At 38.0% G+C, this 17,891-nt stretch overlaps 1 protein-coding gene across 1 annotated transcript; it reads left to right on the top strand.

Moving 5' to 3' along the window:
* The first annotated feature begins 13,846 nt into the window (after positions 1-13,846).
* LOC149851565 (UPF0481 protein At3g47200-like) lies at positions 13,847-15,220 on the top strand. The gene has a single exon (XM_090008705.1). It carries the CDS (start codon positions 13,847-13,849, stop codon positions 15,218-15,220), a length of 1,374 nt encoding a protein of 457 aa, XP_089864831.1.
* Positions 15,221-17,891: the final 2,671 nt, after the last annotated feature.

Genomic DNA, 17,891 nt, shown 5'->3' with positions numbered 1-17,891 from the left:
CCCCCCGGTTTTTTTTTTTTAGATAAAATAAAAAATGGCTACAATTATTAATAAAAATCTATTTCATGTGGACAAATCAAACTATTTGCTGCAGTCAGGGCTGGGCTAGGACTCGGCTTTTAAATTTTTTTTTTAACTGTTTCGGGAGGCAGGACTGGGCTACAGCCCAGTCCTGCCCCCCCCCCCCCCTAGCTACGCCCCTGGGTAAGGGTATCATGCCCCTTGCTCATGCCGAAGCAAGGCAACTCCATGGGGGCAAGGGGTACGCCACAGGTTTACACCATCGGAACAATGCCGGTAAGTACAGCAGGCATAGCCAGCACGATTACGCTTCTGATTCCAGGGGTGTTTTCCTTGTTCCTCGTGGGAAAAAAAGAACTGTTCGAGAGCCCAAATTGCTAGACAAAAAATGAGTGATCAAAATTAGTAACTTTCAATTAAAGTTCCCCCTGGATTAAAACCACTTGAAGTGGATACCCTCGTATACCTAAGCTAGGCCAGGCACTAACCTTCATAGTCTTCACCAGTGTCATCAAAATCGAAACGAATCAGCCCCTATAACCAAATGGGTGCGATGTATGGTTTGTGGACAGCCGATAATCAAATTTTTAAATCTGAGGGTTCACATATGCATAGAGATAACTAAATATTCTCAGCGCCATCAGTTTCATTTTTATTGAATATCACTACAAGAAAATATGTTGTTAGCGACGAAATCTTTCCGTCGCTAGTTAGCGACGGATTAACGAGCGACAAACATCCGTCACTATAATTAAGAATGAATCATATGAGCCATGAAGTTGATCACCTCTTTATGAAATACCATATTTCTATGTACTACAATACAATTCATTTTCAGTGCTTTAGCATGTTAAGATTACTTTTATGAATAGGTTTGTCTCTAATTCATTTTATTGGTCATTTTAATATTGTTATTCTATTATTCTCTCTAACCAAATTAATGAGAAATCTTTTGTACAAAATAAACAATACAAACGCCATAAAGAATCAATTTATTTTCACAAATGTGATCACATAATGTTTTGTCATACATCAAAAGGAATCAAATAGACCCATCTCCTTTACATGTTGAGAATACAATCCCGGTACTAGCCATTTAGTAAGAAGATCCACAATCATTTCCTTCGTGTCAATTGTATCAATACATACCAGATGATTCTCAGTCTTTTCTTTAACAACAAAATACTTTAACTTCATATGTCGACATGAGGTTGAGCTCTTATTGTTATTTGAGAAGGACACGATTGTTTTATTATCATAAAAAATCTTTAGTGGTCTCTCAATAGAGTTCACAATCCCAAAACCCATAATGAAGCTTCTAATCTATATGGCCTGAGATAAAATCTCGTATAAAATCAATAATTTATGTTCCATTAGATTTCAGAAATTCTTTCACTGTCCTACGGTGAGAGATGACACTTTGAATATTCTGAGCCACTCATAATTGCAAAAGCAATTGGTTAAGAATATTTGAACACTCTCACTTCTCATAGACATCCTTTTAAGTGCTCCCACTTTACATAGACAACCTTCAGAATGACTGATCTATTCTTCGTATGAGTAAAATATTAATCGCTCTATACGAGATTTATGTTGAAAAGGTAAATGTGAACCCCTTTATTATTCACCTTTTCTGAAACAAGCATAATTGAGTCATTATCGTTTTACTTTGTTGAAAACGATAATACTCATAGTTGCTTCGTCTCCTTAATTCACAAGAAATTGACTTCAGTTGGTGAAAGTAGCAGATCATGTAACGAAAGACAATTTAGTATTGTACCTTTGGGTACGAACATACTTCATGGGCTGGAATACACATATATTATTACACCTTGTGTGAATTTAGAACACAACAACCTTCCTTTGGGTAAAATTATTGTTTCATAAAGTCACACACAATCAGAATATTAAATCTTAACACGATCCAAAGGATCCTCAATCAACGCAACTCAGATCACTTTAGTGATTACATGAGTCAGTCAATCAAAATCTTTTACCAAAATTATATTCGCATTATAGAGCATGCCATGCACACATGTCAATGCATGTATATTCATGATGAAATATGCATTATATCATCAAAATACAAGTTTATGCTTCAACTTATATGCATAAACTAATTTTGATGATAACACATTAAAAATGTCATAAATGTAGTCATAATTCATGTTTAAAAACGTTATGCATAACTTAAACAACATTGAACACATGTATTAAACATGCATAAGTCATGCTTTCTTAACAATAAACACTTATAAAACAAAAAAATTATTAAAAACATACTCATATGGGTAAAACCCAGGTCCTCAAGCTGGAATCAGACTAAAAATACCATGAATCGGTTTGAAATGGCCCCAAACCAGTTCTGGACCTAATGAACCGGTTTAAAATATAAACAAAAGTACATAAAACCCTACAACTGAATGACAAAATCTTTGTCTCTTCATGAATTCATGAAAATAGGGTCTCTACATCTCAGAATCGATGAAAAATCGATAGGAACTGTTAAAAAATGGCTCTGAACCGGTCCCAAAAGAGTTGCATCGGTCATAAAACCGATTCAGATGTAAATAGTAATCAGACCTGTTTCGGATCCGATCTGATCCAATCCGGATTAAGATTCAATAAGAATGGATCCTGGGTCAAATACCTCTGGCCCGGATCCAGACCCATAATGATCAGTTCCCGAATTGGATCAAATGATCCAACAACTGATCTGGACACAGATCCAGACCATGATAGGACCCGAGTCAAGTCCAAAAACTGTACTCAGATCTAGACCCTGATCCAGTTGTGTCTAGATCTTGACCCAGTCTAACCGGATCAGATCAGACCCAACCCAAACCCAAATTCAATTAAATCAAGATTGTGCCCGGTTCATTCGAATCAGATCATATCTGGTTGGATCCAGATCATGGCCTGGTACTTTAAGATCAAACAAGACCTGAAACCCAAATGGGTCCAGTTCCAATCCAATCGGGTCAGATCCGATCACCGACCTGATAGTCCAGATCAGACCCAGACCCAGACCTGTATCCCAAATGGGTCTGGGTTCAACTAGTGGATCAGGTCCCCAGGCCGATCCATAGTCTCCAGTTCAGACCTAGACCCGTAATCCAAATGGGTCCGGGTGCGAGCCAGGGTTGGGTTTGACCCGATCTAGTAGGTTCCTTAATGGTTCTGGTACTTGGATCAGGCCCGGTCTGAAAAGTGAGGCAAACACGACCCACCTAAAACGGGTCTGGATTGGGCCTGCCACCGGGTCGGTACACTGCACAGAAAAGGGGTTTGACCTTTCAGTTTCTGAGAAACCGAATGATTGGTTTCTTAGAAACTGATTATCATCGAAGAGGGCAAATGCCCTTTCGGCCTCTGGTGACAGGGGACGTCGCCAACGAAGCTGTCGGTGAGGCGGCGACAACATGGTCACACTATGGGTTGGACCCAAACCCAAATGTCCAATGTACGAACCTCGCATAGTCGAGGTTGTCGGAGTCTCTAGTTGCAGAGAAAATGATGACCCTGTTGGCTGCAAAAGCATCACATCCAGGGCGGGTTTTGATTATTCGGGCGTGCACCTGGTGGAGCTCCGCCATGGTGGTGCACATCTCCAATAGGCAGAGGCCAGGGTTTCACCATATCGACCTGATGAGCGCTTGCATATTGGTGGTTGGACATCAATCGACGTTTTTTTTTAATATCATTGTCCCCTCGTCCTGTTCTGGGAGTAACAGAGTAGGTGGGTGTGGATGCGCCTTTGTTAGCCATGACATACACTTGATGGTGCATTTCATGCATCGCGTGGGACGAAAAACACAAAAAACAATGTAAATTTTAACAAACGTTGGATGTGACGAATGTGTGGAACACCGTTTGTCGCTTTTGTAATATTATTAAATTTTCATTTCACCCCTAGTACGAAGAGAACTGGGACGGAGGAACAAATTAAAAAAAATAAATAGAGGGGGGCTTGACCCTCTCTCTCTAATGCAGCAACCAGAGGAGAGGCCAGCGACGAGCTCTCTTTCTCTATTCCCCTTTTTCTTTTTTCTTTCCATTCTTTTTCGTTCTTCCCTCTTTGTGTCTCCCCTTTCTTCATTCTTCATTCTTCTTCTTCTTCTTCTTGACTAGGGTTTTTTTTTCTTTGATTTTCATGGATTAGGTTAGATCTTTTAAATAATTAAGGTTTTTTTATTTTCATTGATTAAAGGGGTTTTATTTGTTTTTTATTTATTAGGGCTTTTTTTCATTGATTAAGTTTTTTTTCTTTTGATTTTTGTTAATTAAGTTAGATCTTTTTTCTATTTTCTTTAATTAGAGTTTTGAATCAATTTTTTAAATTAGGGATTCTTATACTTAATTTGATTAGGGTTTTTCTTGTATTTGATTAGGGTTATTTTTCTTTGATCTTCTTTTAATAGGTTTTTTTATATTTAATTTAAAATTTTATTTATGGTTTATTTTTCTTATAGTTAAGGGTTTTTTGGTTTATTTATGATTTATTTTTTTGCATTTCAGGGTATTATGCTTTATTTATGTTTGTTGCATTTGTACATAAAAAAATATGAATTCTTATTTTTTTCTCAAATTACCCAAAATTTAAACATTTTTTTCATACTTGGATACAATTTGAGATCTATATTTAGAGCTATAATCCATAAATTTTTGATAAAATTTCATAATTAGATCTAATATAACATTGATTAAAGCATTTATATATAATATTAATTTTTATTTTTTTTCAAATTACTCAAATTTTGAAAATTTTTTAGTTTTTAGATCTAATCTGATATCTATATCCTATGTTAAAACCCATAATAAGCATGTTAAAACACTTGTATGGTTGGGCGGATCGGGTTATATAATACAAAGTGAAGTAATTTGAACCATTATCCATGATTGTCCAATTAGTTGTTTGCATATCATCATCATCAAACAACGGATACTTGGAACACAACATTCGAGTATGGTCCAAAAAAATGTTGGACTTGGTATAGTTGTTACGGAACAAACATAACCAGTGTTTTGTTTTGTCTTTTTTGTTCATTTCGTCCAATCCTCAACAAGCCACCAAATATACCCTTACAAAATGCACATTTCACTTTACTGGTGTATTAACAATTTGATACTTTGGTATAGAGTTATTGGAGGGCAATCATAAGCGGGGTGAAAGAGAAGCTTACTTTAGGTAGAAATGTTGGAAAAAATGAGAAGAACACGAGCTCTACCATATGCATACACAAAAAGAAACAATAAAATACCTCATTACATCATCAAAAGAGAGAACAAGAAAATAATGTGAAGCAAAACACACACAAATGACACACCCTACACTCACGTCTAATACCTGATGCAAAGGTACGACGTGGACTCGATACACACTGATCCACGATTCAGGATCCAAACGCACGCGGAAGCTTGAACGATAGAGAGTCTGGACAGAACTCTGAGAAACGGGTTTTTGGGACTCGGTCACTGTATTTCGATGGAAACGATTCAAATGAAAGTTGTGCGTGACTTGCACAACTTTTTGACGAATCTGAAAACACCAGATTTGAAGCAAAAGTGTCTGTTCTACGGACTCAGAATCGGGACTGTTAGACAAGTTCAACACAGTCTATCGGATTCCACGGATAGACTGTTCAACAGAAATTTTGGACTAGCAAATGTTAAAGTTTGTGAAAACTCACAACTGACGAAACAAATGTCAGATTCAGACCTTTCCAAAACACTAAAGATTGGAATTTTCTGAAATCCTACAATTGTCTACAAATTTTTTAATATCCGAAATGATATAAAAATATTGTTGCATGAGTTAAAATTCAAATATTCAATAACAACATAAATTGATATTTTCGGAGTACAAAAACAATGATTCAACGAAATCTTCAAACATGAAAGATGTAGATTTGGATCTTAGCTTTTTACAAAATCAAAAAAATCTAAATTTCATGCAGGGAATCTTCAGACAAGTGAAAAATACAGAGCACAACTACGGATGTTCTGTAGCAGAATAGAGGTACAAGACTTTTGTCAGTTTGACACTTTGATAGACAAATTCAGAGGCTCAAATGAATTAATCTCGAAAAATGTTCAACTACGAAGTTATAGAAAATTGTCTTAGATTTTCAGAAAGCTAAAGAACGTGAAAATCCGTTCTGAAATGAGTCTGACATGAATGTTTTATCAAAAACTCCTCTGTTATCTCATAATAGCACTTTGGTCTTTTTGAAAGGATTCAAGTTTATTCATACACAACATTAATCCGAAAAAACTTAAGATCAAATAAGACTAATCATAACATAAAACACTTCTATGCATGTATTCACAATTCTTTAATGAACCAGTATAACTTAACAACGATAAATCATGAACAATCGTAAAACAAATGCGAATAAAAGTAGCAAAGAACTAGAACGAAGAACCAATGATAATATCCGAATTGGAGTTGATAATGGCCATCATTGGGAAGCAACTGACACCACAAGATGAACCATGAATAGTAGAGATGGAACTTCAGCCACCACGAACAAGAATTCTTACACAGCCACGTCAAGGTCGATCTTCTCAAAGATCACAAACTTGAGCTTTTCCACCAACCAAAGGGCTTGATGTCGTTAGTCAAAAACTTACCAGAGATTTTAGAGGCTTAACAAACTGAATCATGGAAAATGGTAAACATCAAACTTGTAGGGCACGATCTTAGTTTTCCAGCAAGCTAAAAATCATATAATTTGGACCATTATCTAGAGAAATACAGTCAAAATACTGAGACTATCTTCACCCTTCAAACACTTCTTCTCCACCAAGAAAAATTTTGAAATTTTCATAACTAAAAGCTCCCTTCCCTTGGTTGACCTCCCTTCATTAATAGGCCTGAAACTTGGATAAGAGCCACATTAAAGAGGCAAATAGTCTTCTCAAGCCATACTCTAAAAATGATATTCACTTGTGTTATTTTTGGCCATGAGCATTAAAAGGTCCAACAACTATTTTTGACTTGGACCAGTCAAGACAGAGATTTGAATGAAGTCCAAGATGGACCACACTCACATGGTGCCAACTAGGACCTTTCTTTGAATGCGGATCATGATTCAGATCCGGATCGAGTAGTTAAATGGATCTTGCACCAAAATACATTAGAGAAGTGAAAATGCAAAAAATAAAAAACTAACCTTGGACCCCATACACCCTCTAGTACCACAAAAAATCCTACAGGGTACCAGAACTATTTGGATCCGTAGAATCCAGCTCCTAAAAAAATAAAAATAAAAATAAAAAAATATGTTTAATACGATTCCTCACATGCCAAAACAAAATCGAAAAAATAAAAATACAATCTCTGAGAAAGATGAAAAATATCTCAAAAATTGAAACATGATACTCAAAATGGTTCTAGGTTGGCAGAGATCCAATTGGATCCTGATAGTCCTGCACGATTGGATCTGTCCTGGATCGCATCCTGGATTTGATCTTTGGAATTGGATTTGGATCCAATTCGTCTTCAAAGCTCGGATCTTTAGGATGATTTGCATCAATACCTCTTTATATAGACAACACATCATTAAAGCACACCCACATATTTGCACCACTAACCCACTAACTCGCTCACACCACTATCCTTTTAATGCTACATTTTTATGCTCACACGTTTTCCGTTTTAAAGCACTAACACAACCCTTTTCACCTTTTGACTTTTCAACTCCCAACCACTAATTTTCACATGATATGTCCTCATAAAAGGATGTTATACAAAAAACACATTAACTCTCATCACTCCCTTTTAATGCAAAACTGGAAACACCAAGTGAATCTTTGAATTTGATAAACTTTGGATGTGAAAGCACTTTGGTGAGACCATCAACTACTTGATCATTTGTAGAACAGTGTTTTAACACAATTATATCTTCAACAACAACATTTCGAATGAAATGATAGCGGAGCTCGATGAGCTTGGTTCTGCCATGAAAAATAGGATTTTTTGTCATTGCTATTGTAGTCATGTTGTTGCAATTAATTTTTGTTTCAGAAACTTGAGATTGTTCCACATCTTCTAAAATCTTTCTCATTCATATAGCTTGACAAGATACTGCAGAAGCTACAATATATTCGGCTTCATATAATGATGATGTTGTAGAAGACTATTTTTTTGAGCTCCATGGTATAACACCTGAACCAAGATTGAAAACATACATGCTTGTGTTTTTCCTGTCGTCTACAAAACTAGCTCAATCACTGTCATTAAAACCAACTAAATTAGAATTATGAACTGATTTATACCAGATTCTATAGTCGTTGGTTGGACAAATGTAGCGAAGAATACGCTTGGCTGCATCAAGATGATGCTTCAAAATATCATGCATGAATCTTGAAACCAAGCTAACATAAAACATGATATCTGAACATGATAGAGTTAAATACATTAATCCACCAACAATGCCTCTCAACAATCTTGGATCTACACGTGTTCCATCAATTGATGACAACTTATCATTCACGTTCATTGGAGTAAAACTCTCCTTGCAGTTTGACATATTATGCCTTTTAAGAAGATCAATTGCATAGTTCTCTTGAGAGATGAAAATACCATCAACTGTTTGAATTTGAAGTCCAAAGAAGTAATGCAAGAGCCGCAAATCAGTCATATCAAAGTTTTGCATCATGTTGTTCTTAAATTTTTCAATGAGAAGATTTGAGGAACCAACATAATTAATGTCGTCCACATAAACACAAACAATGAGAACATCATCCCCTTCTACTTTGACATATAATGTAGGCTCATTTTTACTTCGATTAAAACTATTTTGTTGAAAATATGAATCAAGTCTCTCCTACCACGTTCGTGGCGCTTGCTTAAGACCAATAGAGTACTTTCTTCAACTTGTAAACTTTCTCTTTTTTTTATCAATAACAAATCCATCTGATTGCTCAACATACACATCTTCTTCTGAAAACCCATTTGAAAAGGCTAACTTGACATCAAATTGAAAAAATTGTCATTTCATCTTAGTTGCTAATGCCAATACAAGTCTAATGGATTCAATTCCATCAATAGGAGAAAAAGTTTCAAAAAAACTATACTAGGTTTTTGTTCATACCCATTTATAACTAACTTGCTTTGTATTTGTTCACACTTTCATCTGAGTTGCACTTTACCTTGTAGACCCATTTCACACCTATTGTATCTTTTTCAGGTTATAAAGTCTACAAGCTCATGTGTTATTCTTTTCAATGACTGCAATCTCCTCTCTAATAGATTCTTCTCAATCTTCTTTTTCACATGTCCCTTCGTAACATGTAGGCTCTGTAGCCATAAGATTAAAATTGCATGATTCAAAAATTTCATGTAAGGATTGTATTTTCTATGGAGGAGTGTTGCTGTCAGGTTCATTCAAATTAGTAAATGATGTTCGTGCAAAGAAAGGAGATGAAAACCTATAGAGTGGCATATTCTCATTTGATGAAGTCGACTTAAGTTTATTCTCCAAAAATATTGAATGTTGATTTGATTCTCCTTTTCAATCCCAACAACTATTTTCATCAAAAACATATATTCGAATAATGAACTTTTTAGTAGTAGGATTAAACAATTGATAACTCTTTGTTTCATCACTGTACCCAACAAATATATATTTTTTACTTTTCTTATTCATTTTTGCACAATCATCAGAATGAATCAAAGCATAAGCAACATAACCAAAGATTCTTATAAAGCTTACATCAAGTTTTCACTTCCACCAAGCTGCATATGAGGTCTTGTTGCCTACTACCTTAGTTGGCGATATGTTTAGAAGATGAATCGATGTCGCCACTGCTTCAACCCAAAAATCATTTGAAAGCCTCTCTTTACTTAACATACTTCGAGCCATTTTTATAATTATTTGATTTTTTTGCTTGGCAACATAATTTTGTTCTGGTATTTTTTTTACAGTTAATTTCTTGAGAATACCATTTTGCTTGAAAAAAAATAAACTCATCAAGTAAAAATTCTCTCCCTCTACCATTGAAGAGAGTTTTTATAACATTTCCAATTTCTTTTTCAATAATGACTTTAAATTCTTAAAAAAAATTAAATGCTTGTAATTTTTGAACAAGAAAGAACACCCAGCTCATACGAAAAAAATCATTAGTACACAATAAAAAATATTTACTCTTGTTCAAAGATTGGGGTTTATACCGGTCCACATATGTCAGCATGAACCATTTCAAGAGGTACTTTGGCTCTCCAAGCTTTTCAATAGGAAACAATCATTTATAGTGCTTACCATAAACTCAACCTTCACACACGTTATCAACATAAACAATATACGATAAACTACATATCATTCGTCTTTGACTTAACAACTTAAACCATTGAAGTACAAATGACCATAACTAGATGCCACAACCAAGAGTCATCCTTTACATTAACAGCAAAAAGGCATTCATCAAGATATGAGATATCAAGAGAAAACATTTTGTTGTCAGTCATGCAAATCTTAATATGTGAAACATTAGATTTTTTACTTTTAATTTCACACATATTATCATAAAATATTATCGATTAACTTTTTTTAATCAACGGACCTACACTAGGCAAGTTATGAGCTAAGCCAAGAATATAATAGATGCCACCATTTTTTTTTCACCACATGATTTAGTCTTAACTGCGATGATACTTTTGCCTTCAATTTTTATATGTCATTTCTAAGCCTAACTTGCAAATTCACCAATTCATCAATGTAGTAAAACACTGTCATGTGTTTACTATATCTACTATCTAGAAACCACACATCGCCAATACTTTTATTTGGATTTAAGCAAGTGAGAAATAAATTGCATTTATCTTGCTTTTTTTTTTTTGACAAAGTTTGGCTTTGATTTATTCCAGTAGTGGCTCGGTATGACCCATCTTTTTACAAAACTTGAATTGTTTCCTCTTGTGACTTTGTTTTTTTTATCCTTTCTCACTAGTTTTTTTATTTCTATTGGATAGTGTAGGATCTTCCTCGTCCTCGACCATGACCATGATAGCTAGCTCTTTCTCTGCAACTACCTACATATTTTTTATTATAAAAATTTTCATTATTTTTCTCTTTGTCAGAAATCTGACATATTAGATTGAAATGCATGCTCAATATTTTGTATTAACTGGTCTGTTCATCCATACTTTTATGTCTATTTTAGATTAGGTCGTTCAGCCTATTGACGGATCATAGATAGGCCATAGACCCATGACCTCTCATTGCTGATTAGGATGCAGCTCAAAAACCGACTCATGGCCCGCACCTCAATCTGCAAACAGTCTAACCAAGAGTTGATCGGACAAGAGAACACAGGTCAGGCTGAGTCTACTAGTTCGTGATCAAGGCTCCACTGCACTTGCAATGATGAGTGGTTATGTTCGGGATGTCAACGGGTCGGATCTAGGCATTATTGATTCCAACTTAATCAGATGTGACCTAATCCTATTCGAATGCAGTTCAAAACTAGATGGAAAAAGTTAAAACCAAATCCAAATTTGATTTGTCTAAAACCCGATATTTACACTTGATCAGATTTGGATTTTACTCAAATTCGGTTTTCAATTGGATTCAGACTCAGATTTCAATGCAAAATTATTACTGAATCAGAATCTGATTTTTAATCAGATCCCAATGTGGTTACTGAATCCAATTTCACAAACTATACCCTGGTCCATGTATTAATCGGACCTTCGGGTCTGGACCCAGGTATTAATTGGGTTTTCTTATTTGTCACCATACCCGGACCCTATAGGGTTTGGTCTGGGTCGGGCCTAGGTAAACCAGGCCCGTTGACACCCCTAATCTTGTCTGATTTTGGATTCGGACTTGAATGCCTAGAGCCTATACTTACCGGACCCGATTATAGTGTTTACTTCAATAGATCCAACGTATACATACAATCACGTCTGATCTTGTCTGATTTTAAGTTAGATTTGGGATCGGATTCCAATTCAGTCTCGGACCTGAATACAATATGTATGTGTGTGTGTGGTGGGTGGTGTTGTGGTTTGGGCCCTATGGCTCACTAGCTGTATTGGAAAGATGAGTGATGGTCAGGTGGAGTGGCACATTAGGGATGTAAATGGTTTAGATTCGGATTCACTGTGATCAAAATATCAAATCCGACTAATCAAATGTTTGGTTAAACTAATTCGGGTTGGGATCGAATTTGATGGTGAAAAGCTATTAACCATATCTGGTTGTTTATATGTAACAGGGTTTGGATATCCATCAAATCTAGATATTATTGGATTCGGTAGTAAAAAAGCAAAACCATATTCGCATCAAATGAAATTACCCTAAAAATAAAAAAAACAACAATTTTTAAAAAAATAAAAATAAAAAACGCACCTATGGGTTGTGGGTTGGGAGGGGGGCTCAGCTTGTCTGGCAGGAGCAGTTAGTGCACGTCGCCTTGTGTTGGGACGTTGCAAGTTCGAACCCCAAATGGCATATGGTTGTATAACTGATAGGGGTTTGCCTAACCCTAGCTTTCTCTGTCGAAAAAAAAAAAAAACTCAACTTGGGTAAGCCACCTTTACCAGTGCTGTCAGTATCGGTGCTTATCAGCATGAATCGGCTAATAATAGTCTTTTATATCTTTAAAGTTGAAAATACCGGATCTTAATAAGGATTCGGGTCATGCCAGGTCTTCATATACCGGTATATTAATGTTTTTCTCGCTTTTTCTTTCTTAATGTATGATTTTATTTTTATTCAGTCCATTCTTTAATTTATTTTTCATGAGATGAAATTGTCATATTTTTGCAATATGATTGCACTTGATCCCATTTCGTTGAAAACAATCGAGTAGGTTTTACTTCTACAAGTAGATGCCTCCCAATTGGTGTAAAGGGATTAATGCAGCCTGTTGTGGACCCTGGAACCGAATGGCACTTTTCTTTACAAAAGAATGTTGGTTGCTTTCATCCTTTTTTTTTTTTTTTTGCAAAGATAACCTGTGATATTGGATATATACGAATCTCTCTGATTGAGAAGTGTGTGTAAGAACAACCTTTATGAGAGTTTTCTGGATCATGTTCTATATAACCCATACTTGGGAAACCGTGACCCATGCGAGAGTTAATTTGTGGATCATGATCTACATCCTTCATTTAGTGAAGATCTGCATTTAAGAAGCCAAAATCAGACGTGTGTAGGATATTTTGACGATTCAAAACTCAACAGTTGACAAAACACAAAATTGTGATTTAAAAAACCAACATTTTTTTCATCAAAAAATATGATCCAAGTTTCTATTCTTATTAAATCGACCATGCTGAATCCATCTATAAGTCAAAATGAAACTGTTCTTATTAAATCGACCATGCTGAATCCATCTATAAGTCAAAATGAAACTGTTCTTATTAAATCGACCATGCTGAATCCATCTATAAGTCAAATGAAACTGTTCTTATTAAATCCACCATGCTGAATCCATCTATAAGTCAGATTTGATCAAAACAACCTGCATGATAAGATTTAAGAGGAGTATAAAGATGGGCGATGACATATATAGGGGACGAGTGGAACCGAATCTCCAGACCTGCCTTCTCTCTCAAGTATAAATTGTGTTTTTTTCTTTTCTCTTCTTTTTCTTTTCTTCTGTAAGCGTTAACCGCTCATGATGATGCCGACAAAAGTACCAAGAACAAGGAAAGCTGAGTTCAATACTTCATCTTTTGATCGCCACCTTCCTCCCTTCCTTTGGAGATGCCAAATGTACTGAAATCACTGCCCTGAACCCATTATATGATACACATCTGGCTGCAAAACTACAACGAAGCTATTCAGTGTGAACCAAAAACCGAATAAGAAAAATGAGGGAGGAGCCGAGTTGGGTTGTGGAGATAGCAACAAAACTCGAGACTTACGACCCAGACCAATCGTCCACGGCGTGGAAGAGCCGATCGATCTACCGAGTGCCCTCCAACCTGACCGAGCTCATCAAGACAAAACCCTACACTCCCCAAATGGTTTCCTTTGGTCCTTACCACCACGGCCGACGGCAGCTGATCCCAATGGAGGAGCACAAGCAGAGATCACTCCTCCACTTTCTCAAGCGGACCTCCCTGTCCCTGCGGACCATCCTAGACTCCTTAAAACCAGTGGAGCAACGACTCGTAGACCACTACGACGAGCCGGTAGGTGATCCCAGCACTTTCCTCAAGATGATGATCGTCGATGGTTGCTTCTTGCTGGAGATCCTACGCGCGGTGGAGACGATGCCGGAGGACTACCCGAAAAACGATCCCATCTTCAGCGATCACGGCATGCTGTACGCGTTGCCTTACATCCAACGTGACATGCTGATGCTGGAGAACCAAATCCCTCTCCTCGTGCTCGACAGGTTGGTAGCCGTGGAGACGAACAAGCCCAAAGCTCATGATGGTTACATCAATCAATTGGTGGTCGACTTCTTCTCTCCGAACCAAGGCACGATGATGATGGGTTGTGGTGGTGGTGGTGGTGACAACGACCTTGGGCTGCACGTCCTGGACGTGTTCAGGAAGTGCATCACCCGAGGGCCGGTCCACCTGCGGCCCTTCAGAGCCGGTAAGGTGAAGAAGCCGAACATAGTCGTTCGAAACGTGGTGGAGCTGTACGAAGCGGGGATACGTTTCAGGAAGAGCAAGACGGGTAGCTTGAGCGACATCGACTTCAAGGACGGGGTGCTGAGACTGCCTCGCATCACAATCGACGACACCACCGAGCCGATGATGCTCAACATGATGGCGTTCGAGCGACTGCACGATGGCGCGGGCAGCGAGGTGAGCTCGTACGTCGCATTTATGGACATGCTCATTGATGGGGCCAAGGACGTGACGATGCTGCAGTGGAGGGGGATCGTGGTGAACGCGCTAGGGAGCGACAAGTCCGTGGCCAAGCTCTTCAACGACCTGGGACGGGACGTCACCATCGACCCTCGATCCAAGCTCACCGAGGTTTACACGATGGTGGGCGAATACTCCATGAAGAGGCGCCACGTGTGGCGAGCCAATCTCATGCACACCTACTTCAGGAACCCCTGGGCCATCGCCTCGCTGGTTGCCGCCATTGTCCTTCTCGGGCTGTCTGTGGCTCAGGCGGTGTATGGTGCGCTTAGTTACTATTCTCAACTGAACACCACCACCAACAATAATGCTCCTTCTTCTCCTTCTTTGCTTTTGGCTTCTGCCCCATCTCTTTTTTAGTCCTCTGTATATGTATATGTATTTCTTGCCTCTTCTTCAGATTTTGTATGGAGGTCTTGATGCATGTGTTTGTTTTGTTGCTTGATTATTTGTCTGTTACATGTTTTCAAAGGCAGTGTGGATTTTCATTGGATTTCCCATCCCATCAGTGTCTTGAATTAAAATGTTCCTCTGTTTTTTTGGCAGTGTCTGAGTAGGAACTAGGTTATAATTACGGGCTCCACTTGTTTGGCAGGAGCAGTCACCTTGTGTTGGGACGTTGTGGGTTCAAACCCCAAATGGTATGGTTGTATAACTGATAGGGAACTGCCTAACCCCAGCTTTCTGGGTACAAGTGGATCCACGGTTTGGTCCGGATGGTACAAGTTGGAAACCCACAAGTAACATCCCTTACCACAAGGTTGAAGATGGGTGTACTCTGCCCATGAGAAAAGGGATCCCCAAGGGTTTTCCCAACCCGAGGCCAGCCAATAAGTGATGGGGTTTTTTTCACCTTGGATTATACAATAAATTTTCATTTTTTTTTTATATTTTTCTGGATGCCTGAGTAGGGATATTTATTTGCTTTATTTTCTGGTTGTATCTTTTAAATTAAATATATAGTAAACAACATAAAATGGTTTTTATTTGCCCCACTGTTTTTAGTTGCATGTTTTAAATTAAAATTTTGTTTTAAATATATACATATTTCATTACTTATTAATAAGAGCACACGACAGCAATGAAAGGGAGAAAAAATAGAAGCTGCAAAAATGAGGAAGGAATGTACTTTCGGTGAGGATTGAGTCAATTATATACAATAGAATATAAACGAGATCTTCCTCACTAGGCAAGGATATCGCCCAGCCTGATATCCTTAATTATCTCACCAAACAGGTTAGCATATGCCCAGCCTATTGTACATATCCTAATGGAAAATTTTACTTACCACCTTTACCGTATTTCATTTACCCATTTCCTATTTACATGGAAAATTACCATTTACAACAATACAAAATATAACTTTCCTAATACTTTCCGATATCCTTATCTCACCAAACAGGTTAGCATATGCCCAGCCTATTGTGCAAATCCTAATGGGCAATTTTACAACCTCAGATACCACCTTTACCGTATTGTATTTACCCATTTCCTATTAATATGGAAAATTACCATTTACAACAATACAAAATATAACTTTCCTAACACTTTCCCTCAAGTTGGAGCATGTGGATCTAACAAGCATAACTTGGATTTAGGACAGTAGAACTGGTCACGTGGAAGGGCCTTGTAGAGGCTATGTACTTAGTTTGGAGAAAGCCACTCTAAACCTTGTCATGAACCACATGACAATCAATCTCAATGCGTTTTTAGTGTTCATGAAAATTGGGTTAGCAGTAATGTGAGTATAATGCGGTTGGCTCGAGGCGATGGACACCAAGATCACAAAACAAGTATGTCAAACCATGTGAGTTCACAACATGAGGTGGAAGTCATTGATGTTGGGATAAACCACTACATTGGTGGTGGTTACCCACGATGTGGGTAACGCTCCCCCATGAATGTGCTCCTTCCATTAAACCTGCACAAAATCAGGGGGAATGGTTACACAATCGTTCCCATTTTGTGCATATAAAAGGGTATCCATGAGCAACCCTTTGTGTGTGCAAAAACACAGAGAAAAACACAGAAAAGGGTTAAGACATAAATTACCTTTTATGGTGTTTTTTTCATAAAAGAAGGGAAGAGGGATCCTACTCACCGATTGCTGAAAGAGCCTGCGCTCATTAGAGGGCTGCAATCCAGCTGAGGAGCAAAGCTTTCCCCTACTCCAGCCACCACCTGCTCCTTTCCTTTACTCCAGCCGACCTCTGTTTTCCGGCAAGCGCAACAACCTATCAATGGCTACCTCAGGTACACAGTCCTCCCCTGTATTTTATTATGTTTAACAGAGTGGTGCTCTGTGTTTTCTGTCTTTACGCAGAGCCACCGCCTTTCAGGGGAGGAGATGCGTTTGCCAGACCAGCAACACAACATTGGGTTATAGGCCCACACCCCGCTTTCGATGCAGGCTCAATGGCCTTTTTTGGTGACTGACGCCATGAGGCGACAGAGCTTTTTGGGCAGAGCGGAGTCGCCGTGGGGCGATGTTGCAGGCTGACGATAGCAAGTCGCCGTGGGGCAACATGGTGTCGTCGGCAGTCGGTGACTGTCGCCGTAGGGCGACAGAGTAAAAAAAAAATCATGCTCGGGTCCTTTACCTATAGCCATCGGGCTGCGAGGTTTTCTTCTCGCCGACCAACTGCAGGACGCCATGGATGCGTTGTCGAGAGGAGGCAGCTTTCGTCAGCTGTTTTCTCCACTACCGACCGTCCGACGTCACGCGGCATCTAGTGCGACAAAACCCCTTTTTTGGCATCCTTTCTTTTGTCGGGATCTTAACATATTTTCAACTGTTCACGATCTACATTTTTTTATCTGTCTGAAGATGACATGGAGGGATCCTTTTGGTTGGGACTGCATGGCTTATTATAAGAAATTATTTTGGCAGGATTACTAGGATTATCTTAAGGTTTGGAAGGCCTAAACTCGAGAATCCTTGATTTAGGTAAGTTGGTTTGGGCCAAGACACATTTCTCTAGGTGAAACAAGTACAAAATGTTAGGTTTAAAATAGATTCCATCATATCTTT

The sequence above is a fragment of the Nuphar pumila genome, chromosome 1 (genome assembly GCF_984573655.1).
Source record: "Nuphar pumila chromosome 1, dmNupPumi1.hap1.1, whole genome shotgun sequence".
In the NCBI taxonomy this organism is placed as follows: domain Eukaryota; kingdom Viridiplantae; phylum Streptophyta; class Magnoliopsida; order Nymphaeales; family Nymphaeaceae; genus Nuphar; species Nuphar pumila.
This window is presented reverse-complemented; position numbering and strand designations above follow the sequence as displayed.

Coding starts and splice junctions, on each gene's coding strand:
- LOC149851565 (XM_090008705.1), top strand. CDS start 13,847: ATGAGGGAGGAGCCGAGTTGGGTTGTGGAGATAGCAACAAAACTCGAG.